This window comes from Acomys minous, assembly GCF_964271855.1.
Source record: "Acomys minous genome assembly, chromosome: 5".
Taxonomy (NCBI): domain Eukaryota; kingdom Metazoa; phylum Chordata; class Mammalia; order Rodentia; family Muridae; genus Acomys; species Acomys minous.
In genome coordinates this window covers 118720718-118736389 of record NC_140494.1, presented here as the reverse complement: position 1 = coordinate 118736389, position 15672 = coordinate 118720718, and the positions used below count along the sequence as shown (strand labels likewise).

The window sequence follows — 15672 nt, the reverse complement described above, 5'->3', positions numbered from 1 at the left end:
TTGGCTCAGTAGCGGTAGCAGCGGCCGCGGAGGTGGCGCTGGGGACTGTTTTCCGTCCGAGGCCGGAGCGGAGCGGCGTCTGATTGAGGCGGGCAGCAAGCGGCCCCCGCGCTCCCTCCCGCCCTCCTCCGCGCCCTCCCGGCCGCCGCCGCCGCCGCCGCTCGCCTCTAACCGCCTCACCCGGGGAGCAGCCGCGGCCCACGGGGCCGGAACCAGGCCTGCGTCCGGACGGCAGCCGGAGCCGGAGCGAGAGCCGGGGCCTCGGCGTCCCCGCCCTCTCCGCGCCGCGGCCAGCGTCCGCCGGGCCCGCGCGCGTCGCGCCATGGACTCGGACGAGGGCTACAACTACGAGTTCGACGAGGACGAGGAGTGCAGCGAGGAGGACAGCGGCGCCGAGGAGGAGGAGGACGACGACGAGGACGAGCCGGACGATGATAACCTGGATCTGGGCGAGGTGGAGCTGGTGGAGCCCGGGCTGGGCGTCGGCGGGGAGCGGGACGGACTGCTGTGTGGGGAGACGGGCGGCGGCGGCGGCAGCGCTCTGGGTCCCGGAGGCGGTGGCGGCGGCGGTGGCGGCGGCGGCGGCCCGGGACACGAGCAGGAGGATGATTACCGCTACGAGGTGCTCACGGCCGAGCAGATCCTGCAGCACATGGTGGAATGTATCCGGGAGGTCAACGAGGTCATCCAGGTGAGGGGCCCAGCCACGCCGTTTGGCCCCGGGGCCGGTATGGGGAGCGGACCCAGGCGGCGGCTCGCGCGGCGCGGAGGAGCAGGCCTAGGCCTGGCTCGTCCCCAGGCCTGTCCGCCTCGCCTGCCGGTCGGGAGGTGCGCTTGGGCGGTGCTTCCCGGAGTCCTGGCATGGCGGAGGCCTGGGGCTGCCTGAGCGGCTATGGCCGGCAGGTCCTGCATGACCACGGCCTGGGAGTTCTTCCTCTGGCCGGAGGATGGGCTCGCGGGGTCGGTTTGGAGGAGGGGTGAGGGGGTGAGTGTGCAAGAGGTGTCAGCAAGAATCAGGCCCTTTTCCCGAGGCTTATCCTAGCCCTGGAGTCTCTTGAGCAGTTTCAGACGGGATTAGGGCAGGCTCTTCAGAGCAGCTTTGGTGTATGATTGCCCCAAGTGGGCACTGGCTAATAAAGAAATGGATCTCCTTGGCAGTCTTAAGTGGCTACTTAGAGGTGGGGGAAGGGAACTAGTTCTCGGAAGAGGTGTTGATGGGCCTTATTTTCTGATGGTGAGGCTTGTTGCCTGCTTTTTTCTTAATTTCTCTCTCCTTTTTCTTCCTTCCTTCCTTCCTTTCTTTTCTTTGGTCCTTTCTGTTTGGTACCTAACTGCTGCTACCACTAGTAGCATGTAATTTGATGGAAGCTGTTGTTTGCCTAGCCACCCTTGCAGCTTTAGCAACAAGATGCAGTATTGTCTAATTGAACACAACTATTGTGAGTTAAAAAGTAGAGTCTTTCAGCTTCTGAACTTCCTCTGAAGATTTCTGTTTTGTGCACAGATAGTTAGGCTTGCTTCAAGTCAGTAACTGCATCTCATTTAATACCATATATGTATGGTACATTTGAACTGTAGGAAATAAGTTTCAATTGGTTGTCACTACTAATGGGATATGATTGAAAAATAAAATGACACTCCACCATGTTGTGAAAGTCTGAAATTTCAGCTACTTAGGAGGCCGAGGCAGATGGATGGCAGGTTTAATTAAGTTCTGCTTGGACTAGAGTGAGCTCAAGGCTGTCCTGGGCAGCTTGGTGAGACTCTGTCTAAACCAAGGTTACAGCTCAGCGGTAGAGCATAAGACTAGCATGTTCGAGGCTCTAGATTCAATCCTTAGTATTGGGGGAAAAATGAAAATGAAATCTTGATTTAGCTTTACTTTTAGAAAACAGTAGTTACATAGGAAAGTACATAGGAACAAGAAATTACTCTTGTTTTCAAGCATGTTACTTTGTTTTTAATTTTAAAATGGGTTGGCTTAATGGCAACGAACAGATTATCAGTGTCACTGCCTACTTGCTGACTTTCTGTTAACATGTTTATGGTCTCGTCCAGTAGGCACCGTTTTTGCAGATTAAACCATCTTCGCATTAAAGAATTTGTTTGGAAGGATGGAAAAAAATCTCATCTAGTGCTGTTAGTGGAAATCTCAAGTTTCATTATAATGTCGTCTCAGAAATAAATAGGAGGAATATAGAAGACAGATAAGTTTAACTGCTCTAATTTAGTTCTTACACAATTCATTGAGAGCTTTCTTTCTTTTTTTCTTTTTTTTTTTCTGTTGTTGTTTTACTGTTTTTGTTTGTTTGGTTGGTTGGTTTTTGTTTTTAGAGACAGGGTTTCTCTGTAGTTTTGCTGTCCTTGAACTCTCTCTGTAGACCAGGCTGGCCTTGAACTCACCTGCCTCTGCCTCCCAGTGCTGGGATTAAAGGCATGCGCCATGATACCTGGCTGTGGTGTTTTGTTTTGAGATGGAAATCCCCTGTGTTGCCCAGACTGGTCAGCTCCTGGGTTCAAGTGATGGTCTCTCCTCAGCTTCTTGGGTGCTAGGATTACAAATGTGCCATGCATGCCACTGCTACCCACAACAGGTGCAGTCTGTTTTAGTTAGCTACTTTTGTTGTTTGTTGTTGTTGTTGTTTTTAAGACTTAAATTGTATGTGTATGGGTATGTGGATACCCAAGGAGGCCAGAAGAGGGCGCTGGATCCTGGAGCTGTAGTGACCTCTGGTTGTGAGCTGCCCTAAGTAGATGATGAGAACAACTCTTTGCTCTGCAACAACAGTGAGTGGTTTTCACTGCTAAACCATCTTTCTAGCTACTCTTTTTATTTTGTTTTCCTTTTTAAAGTCATAATATTAATAGGTGTTTACCTTTGTTGAACCCATACACTTTCATACTATATAACTGCATTAATAACTATAAATAGCTTAATTATTCTTATGAGGTAATCTACTAAGTAGAATAAGCTGCATTTGATTATTACTACTTTTTGGATGAGAAAATGATTGTGTGTATGTGTGTGTATGTGTTTTGAGACTGGGTTTCTCTGTGGCCTTAGCTGCCCTGGACTCTGACTCACAGTAGTCTGCCTGCCCCTGCCACCCTGAGTGTTGGGATCACAGGCGTGCACTTTTTTTGTTTCTTTTGAGACAGAGTCTATGTGTTCTGGCTGTTCTGGGTCTCTAGCTATGTAGACCAGGCTTAGCCTTGATCTCAGAGATCCAGTTGCCTCTGATTCTCAGCGACAAGCTTTTCTTTTGGGATGGTCAAATAGACTTTTGCAATCAGATAGTTCAGGTGTGTCTCCCCCCCCCCCCCAAATTGTTCTTTTCCTCAGCTTTAATTCAGGGGTAAGTGAAAATACAGCTTCATTCTGTATAATGTCATTTCATGTGTTATGAGATACGGTAGTAGATAGCGAGTTAAATTGATGGATAGTATGGAATTGTAGAACACAGCTTGGGAGTTTTTACTTAGCTGTTCTGGCCATTCAGCTTTTAGAAATTTACTTAAAAAACAAAAAATAAGCCAGATGTGGGGGCGCACACTTTTAATCCCAGCGCTCAGGCTGCAGAGGCAGGTGGATCGCTGTGAGTTTGAGGCCAGCCTGGTCTACAAAGTGAGCCTAGGACAGCCAAGGCTACACAGAGAAACCCTGTCTTGAAAAACCTAAAAAAAAACAAAACAAAAAGCCAACAACAAAATATATTATACCTGGTTTTCAGGCTAAAACTTTGCTCCATGTTATGTTTTAAAACATCTGTAGGATTTTTTCTTTCGTCATTTGTTATGTCCCCCCCCCCTTTTTTTTTAAAAAGGAAGTGTCAGGAGTGACTTGATATATAATATGCTTTGGAAAAAAGTACACAAAATAATGAAATATTAGGTAATGTTTCCTTAATATTGAGACATTTAGATAATACTGAAAATAGCTCTAATTCCTGACACTTTCCCTCAGACTTATTTTTTTTTTAAATCATACTTCAATTCAGATATTACTGATTTTAATTACTTGACAGAATATCTCTCACATACAATTTTCTCATTTCATTTTGTTTTGGCTTTGTTTTGTTTTGTTTTTTGAGACAGGGTTTCTCCGTGTAGCCTTGGCTGTCCTGGACTTGCTTTGTAGACCAGGCTGTCCTCGAACTCACAGGGATCCCCCTGCCTCTGCCTCCTGAGTGCTGGGATTAAAGGCGTGCGCCACCCCTCCCACCCCCCCACATTTTTCTTTTAATAAAAGCTTAGTATACTGATTCCAGTTAACCTGCAGTATGTCTAACCATAATTTTCTAATTTTTAAAAAAGCTAAGTATAAAGGCAAATGTCTAGATTCTTAGCAAGAATTTACAACTAAAAGTCACTACAGTGGGTAGCACTGTGACATTTTGGACAGTTACCCACCCTTCCCCCTGGGCAGTTTCTCTCTCCCTCTCTGTCCCCCCACTTCCCCCTCACTCTGCCCTCCTTCCCTCCCTCTCTCTCAGCCTTGGCTGTCCTAGACTCACTTTGTAGCCCAGGCTGGCCCTGAACTCACAGAGATCCACAGACCTCTGCCTTCTGTGTTCAGGGATTAAGGTGTGTAGCCCATAAGAGCTTGTAATATAACCATCTCTATATCTAAGTCTTTCTAGTTGCCTTTGAGCATGAAACCTAAGACCCCCTGGTCTTTGTGTATACAGCATGCAGCATACTTAATAGTCTGACGGGAAACTAGTAGGCAAACATTTTGAAATTTGTCCTTAACTGGAAAATACTTTTGTTACTTATTTTCTTAATCTGTAAACCAAAGAAAGCCAAATAAGTTTTTTGTTTTTGTTTTTGTTTTTTTGGTACTAGGAAATTATGCTTCTAGATGCTACAAATGTGAATAATGTAAGACTGTAAGCAGAGTGCTTAAATTCCAGGGGGACAAGCTTTTATTCATTCATTTTTAGATTTCTGAGACAGGAGGATCTGCTGGATCTCTATAGCTCTGGCTGTCCTGGAACTTGCTCTGTAGACCATGCTTCTGGTGAGATTAAAGGGTATCATGGCCAGCTAAGAGGACAGGTTATTAAAAGCACCTTTATTTAATCTTGGTTTCTTTTCTTTCTTGCTTGCTTTCTTTCTTTTCTTTTCATTTAATTTTATTATTTTATTTTATTTTATTATTATTTTGTGTGTGTGTGTGTGTGTGTGTGTGTGTGAGACTTGGACTCATTTTGTAGCCCTGGCTTTCCTGAAGCTTGCTATGTAGACTAAGCTGGGCTTGAACTCACAGAGATCTGCCTGGCTTTGCCTCCTAAGCAGTGGGTTTAAAGGCCTGTATCACCATGTTTTAGCCTAAAGACCCTTTTAGATATGTTTTATTCTTGTATGTAGTTCTTGGGTCTTTATATGAACTGACACAATTGTATTACCAGTTGATTTATTTTATTGTTGGTTTTTAAAGGTTTGTCCACAAAGAATCAAGCTGTTTGACAAGGCATTGTTTATTTCTCTTTATAAATGTTTTGACATTTGTATCCATGGTGCAGAAGCAGTGGGTATAAAACATCAGGTTCCTAGCAAGAGTTATTTAACGTATTGATATATAGTTCATCATGTTTGTCACCACTTCACATACTTCCACTTATTCTAGATGAGACAGTAAATGCAACACCAGTTTCTTTTTTCTTTCTTTCTTTTTTTTTATTGAGCCCAGTCTGGCTTTGAACTAGTTTTCCTCCCCTTCAACTTCTTGAGTGCTGGGTTCACAAATGTATATATTCCACCACACCTGGCTGCCTTGCTAGTTTTATTATGTCTTAAATGCACATCTTCCAGCTTGTGAGATAAAATGAGATGCACATATAAAATTATTTCTGCAAACTAAAGTGCAATAGTTGTCTGAAATGAAAATAGTTGTGCTTAACTTTTGACTGATGAGCTAAATGTTGATATGACATTTTGTTTTGTTTTGTTTTGTTTTTTCGAGACAGGGTTTCTCTATGTAGCCCTGGCTGTCCTGGTCTGAGTTTGTAGACCAGGCTGGCCTAGAACTCACAAAGATCTGTCTGCCTCTGCCCCCCAGTGCTGGGATTAAAGGTGTGGGCCACCAGACCTGGCCTTGATAGGACATTTTTATTTGAAAGATGTATTAACAAACTACGGTCATTTACATATTTATCACACTTGATGTTTCTTTAACCAGAATGTATTAGTCCTTTTAAGGAAAATAGCTAAAATGTTGCTTATGATAAAATTGGATTTTTATGTGACTTAAAAATTTCAGAAGTATTTGCCTTTGTGAAATAGATTCCTAGCGTTGAAATGCTTTCTGAGCTGGGTGCTGTGGTACACAGCTGTAGTCCCAGGACTGGGAAGGCAGAGGCAAGCAGATCTCTTGAGTTCAATACCAGCCTGGTCTACAAAGTAAGTCCAAGACAGCCAAAGCTACACAGACAAAACCTGTCTTGGGGGGAAAAAAAGAAAGGAAAAACTTTCTGATGATATATACTATATAATAAAAATAAGCCAGGAGTGGTAGTGCATGCCTTCAATCCCAGCACTCAGGGAGTTTTAAGCCAGCCTGTTCTACAAAGGGAGTCCAGGACAGCCAGGACAGTTGCACAGAGAAACACTGTCTCAAAACCATACATACATACATCAATATTTGGAAGATATAATTTATAAGCTGGTATTTCCAGAGATGGTTAGGAATGTGATAGAATTCTTTAAAAAATTAAGAATAAACATTCTGACTTAAATTTTTGGTATTTTGGCTTTATACTGAAATGAAATGACTAAGAGAAATGGGCTTTTATTAATTTTACTTAATGTAGTTGCAGTATTCAGAATTATTCTTGGTTTGAGATGGGAACCAATAAGACTTCTTTTGTAACTAGTTTTATTTTATCTCCTTTTCTTTGGGGGGGGGGCAGTGGGGACATACATGCAAGGCACATATTCTGTCACTGAACTATATCAAACTCTTGAAAATATTTTAAGATCCTGATACTCTAACAATAATATGTTTGTTTGTTTTACCTGTGTGTATGTCTGTGTAACAGAAGTCCAGGGATGCCAGAAGAGTATTTTGCATCCCCTGGAAGTAAAATTGGAAGATAATGGTATCTAAAATTAAGCACTAATTAATGTGCATTTAATAGCACATTAGACAAAAGAGGTCAATAGAAATCATTCAAACTGTAGCGTGGAGGAAAGAACGACATTATGAAAGCCAGTTAACTCACAAAGGGCTAATGTGTGTGTGACTAGAGCCTTACAAGATAAGTAAAGGCCGAGGGTAGGGTTTCCAAAACTAATAAAACATTATCCCTACAGTAAAACAAACAAACAAACACTGATGTTATTTCATGGATAAACACAAAGAAAATATTGATTAGGTTTATTAATGGACTTTCTTTGTTTTGAGAGGAGGAAGAAAAAAAAATGTTTTTTGAGATAGAGTCTCTCTGTGTAGTGTTGCCTGCTCTGAAACTCTACTAATGTCTTTTTCCTCCAGTCTTTCTTCCAGAAAGGACTGTCCTCAAACTCAAAGATCTACCTGCCTCTGCCTCATGACTGCTGAGCTTAAAGATGTGTGTCAAAGTGTTCCACTAAGGAAAACAAAAACAGAAAACAAAAAACTTTCCACCTTCCTCACAATGGAACCCAGAAAACAACACAGTCATATTTTTAAAATCTTCTGTGTGAATGTGTGCCTGGCCTTGCACTTGCTAAGCAATCACTCTACCCTGAGGGACATCCCTAGCCATGTTTGTTAAGAAAGGATTCATGTTCTGTATGTAGCTCAGACAAGCCTTAACTTGCTATCTAACCCAAGCTTGTCTTGAATTTGTGGTCCCTATGCCTCAACTCCCCAACAAGTTTGGAAGTGTAGGCCTGTAATCATACCAGGCTAAGAACATAACTTTAAGATGCAAAGAACTTTTAAAAACAAAACAAGGCCGGGCATGATGGTGCATGCCTTCAATCCCAGCACTGGAGGCAGAGGCAGGCGGATTGCTGCGAGTTCAAGGCCAGCCTGGTCTATAAAGTAGTCAAGGCTATACAGAGAAACCCTGTCTCAAACAAAACAAAAACCCAGAAAACAAAAGAACATAAACCTGATCTACAAAGTGAGTCTAGGACAGTCAAGGCTACACAGAGAAACTCTGTCTCAAAAAAACCCACAAAAATTTCTAGGTACTAAGGACTGAACTTAAAGCCTTATACATGTTAGGTTAAGTGCACTGCCATGTAAAACAGAAACAAAGCCATTTTGTATTGAGTAGGATCTCATGTAGCCCCCACTGGGCTTTTGAAATTGATATGTAGCTGTGGGTGATGACCTTGCTTAGCCTCCTGCTTTCATATCCCCCCCCCTTAGGTTATAGGCATTTGCCCCCACACATCGTCTTGTGTCAGTAGTGGACAAGCACCTTAACCAGGAAAGAGTGTTCAGCCTCGGTTCTGAAGAGGCCCTTCCCTTGAGAGTGTTTTGTTCTCTGTGTGGTCCTGGCTATACTGGAACTCCCTCTGTAGACCAGGCTGGCCTCTAACTTAGAGAGATCCTCCTGCCTCTGCCTTCCAAGTGCTGTGAGTAAAGGTGTGCACCACCACTGCCTGGCCCCATCATGCCTGGGCTCATTTTCCTTTGCAGTGTTGTTTTCTAAAAGGACCAGTTAGCATTTGGGAGGCAGAGGCAGGTGATCTCTGAGTTTGAGGCCAGCCTGGTCTACAGAACAAAACAAACTGTCTTATAACAGTAAATTAAAAACACCTGTGTGAATCTTTTCTGTTTTGTTTTGAAAAATTTTGCCTCATTAGAATTAACCCTTTTTCTTCCTGTGCCCATGCGACTATCTTGGAATAGAATTAGTCAACAGATTCTGAGTTGTGACTTTGTTGCTATGACCTACAAATTTAAACAGAATAGATTCAGAGGTCTATCCATTTATATTTTACATTTTTCAATGTGATATAATGGCGTACACAAACAAGGATTTGAAGGTATGAGGAATACCAGTTCAAAGATAATCTGGGCTGTGTAAGTGAGTCAACCTGAGCTACATAGTAGAACACTGACTCTAAAAACAGAAAGTTGAAGGTTAAGATTATAGATTAGGAAGCCAGATGGGGTTGGCGCAGGCTTATTGGAAGGCAGAGGCATGCAGGTCTCTGAGTTCGAGGCCAGCCTGCTCTACAAAGCATAGCCAGGGCTCTATTACACAAGAGAACCCTGTCTCCAAAAAATAAATAAATAAGTAAATTGTGTGTGTGTGTGTATGTGTGTGTCACAAATTTATATATTATAGATAATATATTAATATTAGAGGGTTATACTATTATAACTTATTGCTTTCTTTTCATTTGAATATAAGCATTTAAAAACAAAATTTAGAATAAAGTAATGTCTCAAGTTTCAAATGTAGACCATGGTCCACAAAGCCCAGCATTCTCTTTCCAACAGAAGTACCAAAAGATAGCAGAAGAATCGCATTCTGAAATTGTTGAGTGTTCTAGGCAACAAATATTTGCTTTCTCTTTCTTTACCTACCCTTCCTTCTTGTGTGAGTTGGGTACCATTACTGTGGATTCAACCCAGAACCTTGTGTTACCCAAACACTCTACTACTTAGCTGTTTCACAGTTGGAGAATGCTACTTTATACAGTGTATGGCGTGGTGCAGGTACTTGCAAAGTGTCTTCCTTCATCACTCCACTTGTTATTTATTTTAAATATGTATTTTATGTATATGAGTGTTTTGTCTGCATGTATGTATGTGCAGTGAGAGTGCTGGAAATCAAACCTGGTTCCTCAGTAATAGGAACAAATGCTCTTAACTGCAGAGCCATCTCTTCGGCCCCCTTCACTTTCTTTTTATGAGACAGGGTCTCTCAATGAACCTGAAGCTCAGTAATTGGCTGTCAGGTCCTCTTCCTGCTTTCCCCAGTCCTCTTGTTTCTGTCCTTAGGTCCTGGGATTAAAAGCAGGCTACCATACTCTGCGTTTTATTGCCTGTGCTTTGGATCCACACTCAAGTTCTCAAATTTACATAGCAAACACTTTACCAACTGAACCATCTGCTGAGGCCCAAGAACACAGACCTTTAGAGAATTTTGTAGATGAGATTGTTACTGATAATATTTAACTTCAAATATAAGAAAGTATATTTGTCTTGTAATCTTCTGCTCATTGTTTCAGCTCTTTTTAAAAAAAGGTTTTATTTTATATGACTGAGTGGTTTGCCTGCATGTTTGTCTCTGGTACCACTTGTTTGCTTGGTGCCGGAGGAGACCAGAAGAGGCGTGTCATATTCTCTGGAACCGAGGGCACACATAGTTGTAAGCCTCTGTGTAGGTGCTGGCAATGTCCTCTGGGAGAGAAGCCAGTGTTCTTACCACTGAGCCACCTCTCTAGCCCCTACTGAATTCATTTCACTGGCCCTAAAAAGTTGTGTGGTGGTGGTGGTTGTCATTGCTATCTTTTCTTTTTTCCCTATTTAATCTTTGTTTTCATCTCCATTATTTCAACTCATTGCCTTGGTATAGTTATAGCTTTGTTCTTCGACTGTATGACAATACCTGCAGCTTGATTAATGTTGCATTTCATCCATCTAAAGCCGAAGTGGTGAATATAGGACTTTAAATTTCACAAAACATTTTAACTATATCTATAAAGCTGGGTGTGGTGGTGCACTCCTTGTAATCCCAGCACTCAAATTCAAAGGCCAGCCTGGTCTACAGACTTGGAGTTCCAGGGCCTCCAGCCTACACAGAGAAACCTTGTCTTGAAAAACAAAACAAAACAAAACAAAACACAAGTGCTGGAGATACGGTTCAGTGGTTAAGAGCACTGGCGCTCTCCCAGAGGACCCAGGATCAGTTCCCAGAACCTACATGGCAGCTTGCAACTGTTTGTAACTCCAGTTGGCACCCTCACACACACAGACATGCATGTGGGCAAAACACCAATGGACATAATGTGAAAATAAAAATCTTTATTTAAAAAAAAAAACACACCAGAAAAACAAATGAAAGTTAGCATTTAAGCTAGAGTTGACAAGGTAAGGATGACACTAAGCTTGTCTAATATTCGCTTCATACTGGAATCAATACAGGTTTTGATTACCATGTAGTGTCAGATGAACAAGAGTTACCTAGCACTACCTCCCTGTTTCATGATCCCTGAGCTTATTTCTAAACCACCTCTGTGATTAAACCTCCACAGCTTTTAGAACTGTGTATACTTTCATGTTTGAGGGCCTTTGACTTAAGTTCTTCCATACTCTGTTATGTCTCCCTGTAGTGTTAAAGTTGAAATGTGTAACCTTCCCTCATAATAAACTTTTCTGTAATTTTAAAAGACTTAGTTAAACATGTTGGAGAATGTAATGCTTTAACCTATATCCAGGTAACATGGGGGGGGGGGGAGAAGAATCCAGAATAAAACTTCTCTTACAAATTGTTGATTAGAGAGCCACCGTAGTGCTTTTAATCCCAGCACTTGGGAGGCAGAGGCAGGCAGATGGCTGTGAGTTCGAGGCCAGCCTGGTCTACAAAGGGAGTCTAGGACAGCCAAGGCTACACAGAGACCCTGTCTCAAAAAGCCAAAAACAACAAAATAAAAACAAAAAACAAATTGTTGATTAGGAAGATTGCTCTGCATTGGTAGTTTGGATCCATGCTTGTGCATGTCTTTCAGGGATTAGTTAATAAGGTAGAAGGAACACTATAGCAGTTCACAGACACCATGCTCAGTTAAATAAATGACAGGCAAATACCCAGGGCAGATTTGTTTGTTTATATCTTGTTGCAATTACGGGTGGGTTTTGCAGTAACCAGTGAATAAGTCACTCCTCTTGTGTAACTGTTTTATTAATAGTTCTGAGTTCTGTGTATTTCTCTGACTCCGCGTTTATAAAAATAAAAGCAGTTGCTAGGTAGTACTAACTAGGCAATTTTGAATGTAAAAATGTTTTTATCTGATAATCTTGGGGGTTACAGCTAGATTAAGTGAAAAACATTGAAATTACCCTGCAAACTTGTAAGTCAGGTTAATTTTTCTCCTTCTGTGTAGCCAAAACATTCAAGAAGTTTAATGTTGATAGTATGACTGACTATATTCATAAATTAGGCTGGAGCACGGTTGTTCATGCCTGTAATCCTAGTAGAATTGCTTAAGTTTGAGGCCAACCTGGGCTACATACTGAATTAGTGACAAGCCTGGATACAGTATGGCCTGCTTTTGGAAGAATTAGGGCAGGGCCGGTGAGATAGATAGATGTACCTTCTCTGCCTCTGTAAACAACTTGAGGCATCTCAGCTCTGGTGGAACTAGTGCAGGAGCACCTGTTGGTCACTGTTCATGGGAATAAAAGAAAACAGGAAACCAACAGTGTGGTGAGAAACTTGTTAGAGTAATGTAGGCAAGAAAAAAGGGCTAGAATGGATGAAAAAAGGATAGCATTCATAGTAGTAGGATAAAAATTGGTGAAAATTAGAAATTAATTAGGAGAAAACATATGTAACTTGGTTAAGTGTTTGACATCTTTGAGTCCTAAATTGAGCTTCAGCTTTGCCTTTGATCATCTGATGAGTTGTTTCCTTCGAAGTTTAAGCAGCATTTTAATAGTCTTGACTGAATTGCTACTGTGTTCATTCACTGAAACATACCTGTTTGCTACCCATTGTAAGTTCCTTGCTTTCTTTTCCTAGATAGCTAAAGTTAAGTGGCAGTATTAGCTTGGCACAGTAGCCTTTCATACTGCATTATAATCATTTGTAAAATGTCCAGAGTAGGTAAATCAGTAGAAAAAGAATTAGGTCAGTACTTACCAGAAGTTGGATGGGGAGACTAGGAAAAGACAGCTAGTAGTAATTACAGGGTTTACCTTTAGAGTGATAAAATGCTCTAAAATTAATGGTTGACATCATAGTGAATATAATCAAAACCACCAAAGCATCTTAATTTTTGTGGTATGAGTCATAAAAATTACCACATAAAATTCTTCAGCTGTCTAATAAGTAGTTTTGCTTTTGTGTGGTGGGAATTGAACTTACAGCTAGGCAAGCCGTCCCTAACCTCCAAGTTACAGCCTCAGTCCCTCCATATCTTTTAGCCAGAGATACTTGGGTTTGGATATCATTGACTTGTTCAAGATAGAGAGATAGTCTAAGCCAAGTACGAAGGACTGCAGATTCAGGTAATTGTGAATGTCAGGCTCCACTGTAGAAGTGGTTATATGAACTTTTTATGGTCAGAATAAAAGTCCCAAGCCAATGTATTTGCATACGTTAGTGGGAAACTCCATCTGGGAAATCTCTGCCGTAGAGTTCAGGTGCTGTTTTAGCTTTTGGCTTGATGGAAGGAAGCCAGTGGTCTGCTAGTTACTCGTTTGTAATACTAAAGATTTGTAATTCTAAAGATTTTACCTGATATCCAAATGGATATTAGGTCGGATAATAGAGATGGGGGTAGTAAGTGGCTCTAAGATCATCCAGGATAATTTTGGCTCTTGGTCTGTCATAGTCAGGGATATACTCTTCAACAAAGGTTGGACTTTTCCCAGGACTGTAGTTAACATCATGCTTCTTTACCTGCTCCTAGTTTTATGGGTTACAGTGATAGAACCCCTGGAAATAAAAGGGGGAGCAGAACTTTCCCTCTCTTAATTATGTAGCATGATTGCTTTATTTTAGGTTCGTGAAGAAAAAAAGTGATTAAATTTCTACTCTTGCCTGTACACAAACTTTTGGTGAAGACCGGTGAAATGGGCCTTTAAGGTGTTGTCTGACTAAAACAGTGTAATGCTGGGCTGACTTAAGTTAGCATTTTGAAGTATCAAGTAGAAGCCTCTTGAAATATGACTATGACTTTGAAGTTATAGGTCAGATTGCACTTAGCTTTTAAAAATTCTGTTTCAGAGGTTTGTATATAAATGCTTTACTATTGTAACATGACAGGCCTTGGTGCCCCTACCACATGCTACTTTGAGCCTTCAAAGTAGTCTTGTGTAGGTGTGCTAGCAGTTACAGTAAAACAAAATGTAGAATGGTAAAATGCTGAATTCGAGTTGTTTGTTTAGGTTTGTTTTGGGTTTTTTGTTCGTTTGTTTTATGTTTTTTGAGACTGGGTTTCTCTGTAGCCTTGGCTGTCCTAGAACTCACTCTGTAGACCAGGCTGTCCTTAAACTCACAGAGATCCACCTGCCTCTGCCTCCCAACTGCTTCCAGGTTCTGGGATAATTTTTTTTTTGTGGTTTCTTTAAAAGTATATTCTAGTTACGAAGACATTAGCATTACATTAGTACAAGTATTCTGCATACGGTAATGATTTTTTAGTTTAGCTTTGGTATAGAAAGTTTAGATATGGTAGAATTTGTGTATAAGAGCCATCTCTATTGGCATTAAAAATATTGCTGCACGTATGGGAAATAATTTGTAATTAAGAATACTTTATTTGGCGCTGGGGTGTAGCTGAGTTGGTAGAGTGCATGCACAAGGTCTTGGGTTCAGTCCTTAGCATTCACAAAACCAAGCATGATGACTCACACTTATAATCCTAGTATCAGGGAGATGGGGAGAGGAGGATCAGCATTGGGGGCCAGGCTAGTTTGGGTTATATAAGGCTGAGTTTCAAAATAATAAACTAGGATAAAAGCAAGAAAACCAAAAAAGAGCAATTTATTGAGTATGAGAGGGTTACAGGCATCAAGTTCAAGAGTGGTAGAGGCAGATACTTTTTTTTCTTTCCTAGTTTTCCCCTCCCCTTGGTATACCTTGATTTTAATTTATCAAGTCTGTGTCTCTGGCCTTTGCCGCTGTGGCCCATTGATCTGTCCATCTGTCTGTTACAGTGCATATTGGGTACTTCCAGAAGTTTGAATTCAGTGATGCAAAGGACAGGCGGGCTGCAGCAGCAAAGGTAGGACAGAATCATTCAAAAGACAAGTATTAAAGGATCATTAAGTGCCTGTGTGTGCACGCACACACATCTCACACACACACACACACACACACACACACACACACACACACACACACACACACACGGAGCAGCAGCATCAAGTACTTCATTATTTAAAGGACCAACATTTATTTTGAACATCTTTATGGGAAAGCCTGTTCTACCCAAGCAAATCTGTAACTGTTTGTCAAGAGCATGGGTTTATTTATTTTGTGGTGTTGGGCTATGTCCATAGCACGGATGTGTGTTGTGAAACTACTGCTGAACTATACCTTTCTTTTACTACATAAGCAGAGGGCTGCCACTATAAGTAAATAGGTGTTCCCAATGATTGAAGGTGATTTAATGGTGGATGTTATATTAGCTTGATTTATAGATTGGATTGATTGTGGGTGGGGTGGGGATTATATTGAAATAGGCTCCCATGTTTGAAACTGAGGAGAAGAGGAAAGATGGATTGATTTGCTTGTGTATATGACAAAAGCAATCTACATCTTATAGGTTGTTCTTTGGTTAATGTCTTTGAGAAACTTAAATGGGTTCTATTTAAATACTGATGCTATATGACAGTTGCAGTAGCAGCTCCTGACTGTCTCTGCTCCTGCTTTTTAAATATAAGCAGAATGAGAGAAAAACAGCCTTTTCATCAAGCCTTCTTAAAGCCTAAGTTACCGAACTTAAGTTTTTAAGCTGTGGTGGAAGATGCAGTTCCAGTGTTATTATAGCACT

The 15672-nt window shown here is 41.5% G+C and overlaps 1 protein-coding gene across 3 annotated transcripts in view; it reads left to right on the top strand.

Moving 5' to 3' along the window:
• The first annotated feature begins 188 nt into the window (after positions 1-188).
• ARIH1 (ariadne RBR E3 ubiquitin protein ligase 1) overlaps positions 189-15672 on the top strand; it is an 83835-nt gene continuing 68351 nt past the window's right edge. For 2 of the 3 annotated variants that reach the window (XM_084781397.1, XM_084781396.1), the window contains exon 1: positions 189-691. In XM_084781397.1, coding sequence (XP_084637523.1) covers positions 323-691 — 369 coding nt within the window. In that variant the 5' untranslated portion in view covers positions 189-322. Of the gene's footprint in view, positions 692-14833; positions 14902-15672 lie in introns of all 3 variants that reach the window. The other variant, XM_084781398.1, reaches the window with a different exon arrangement.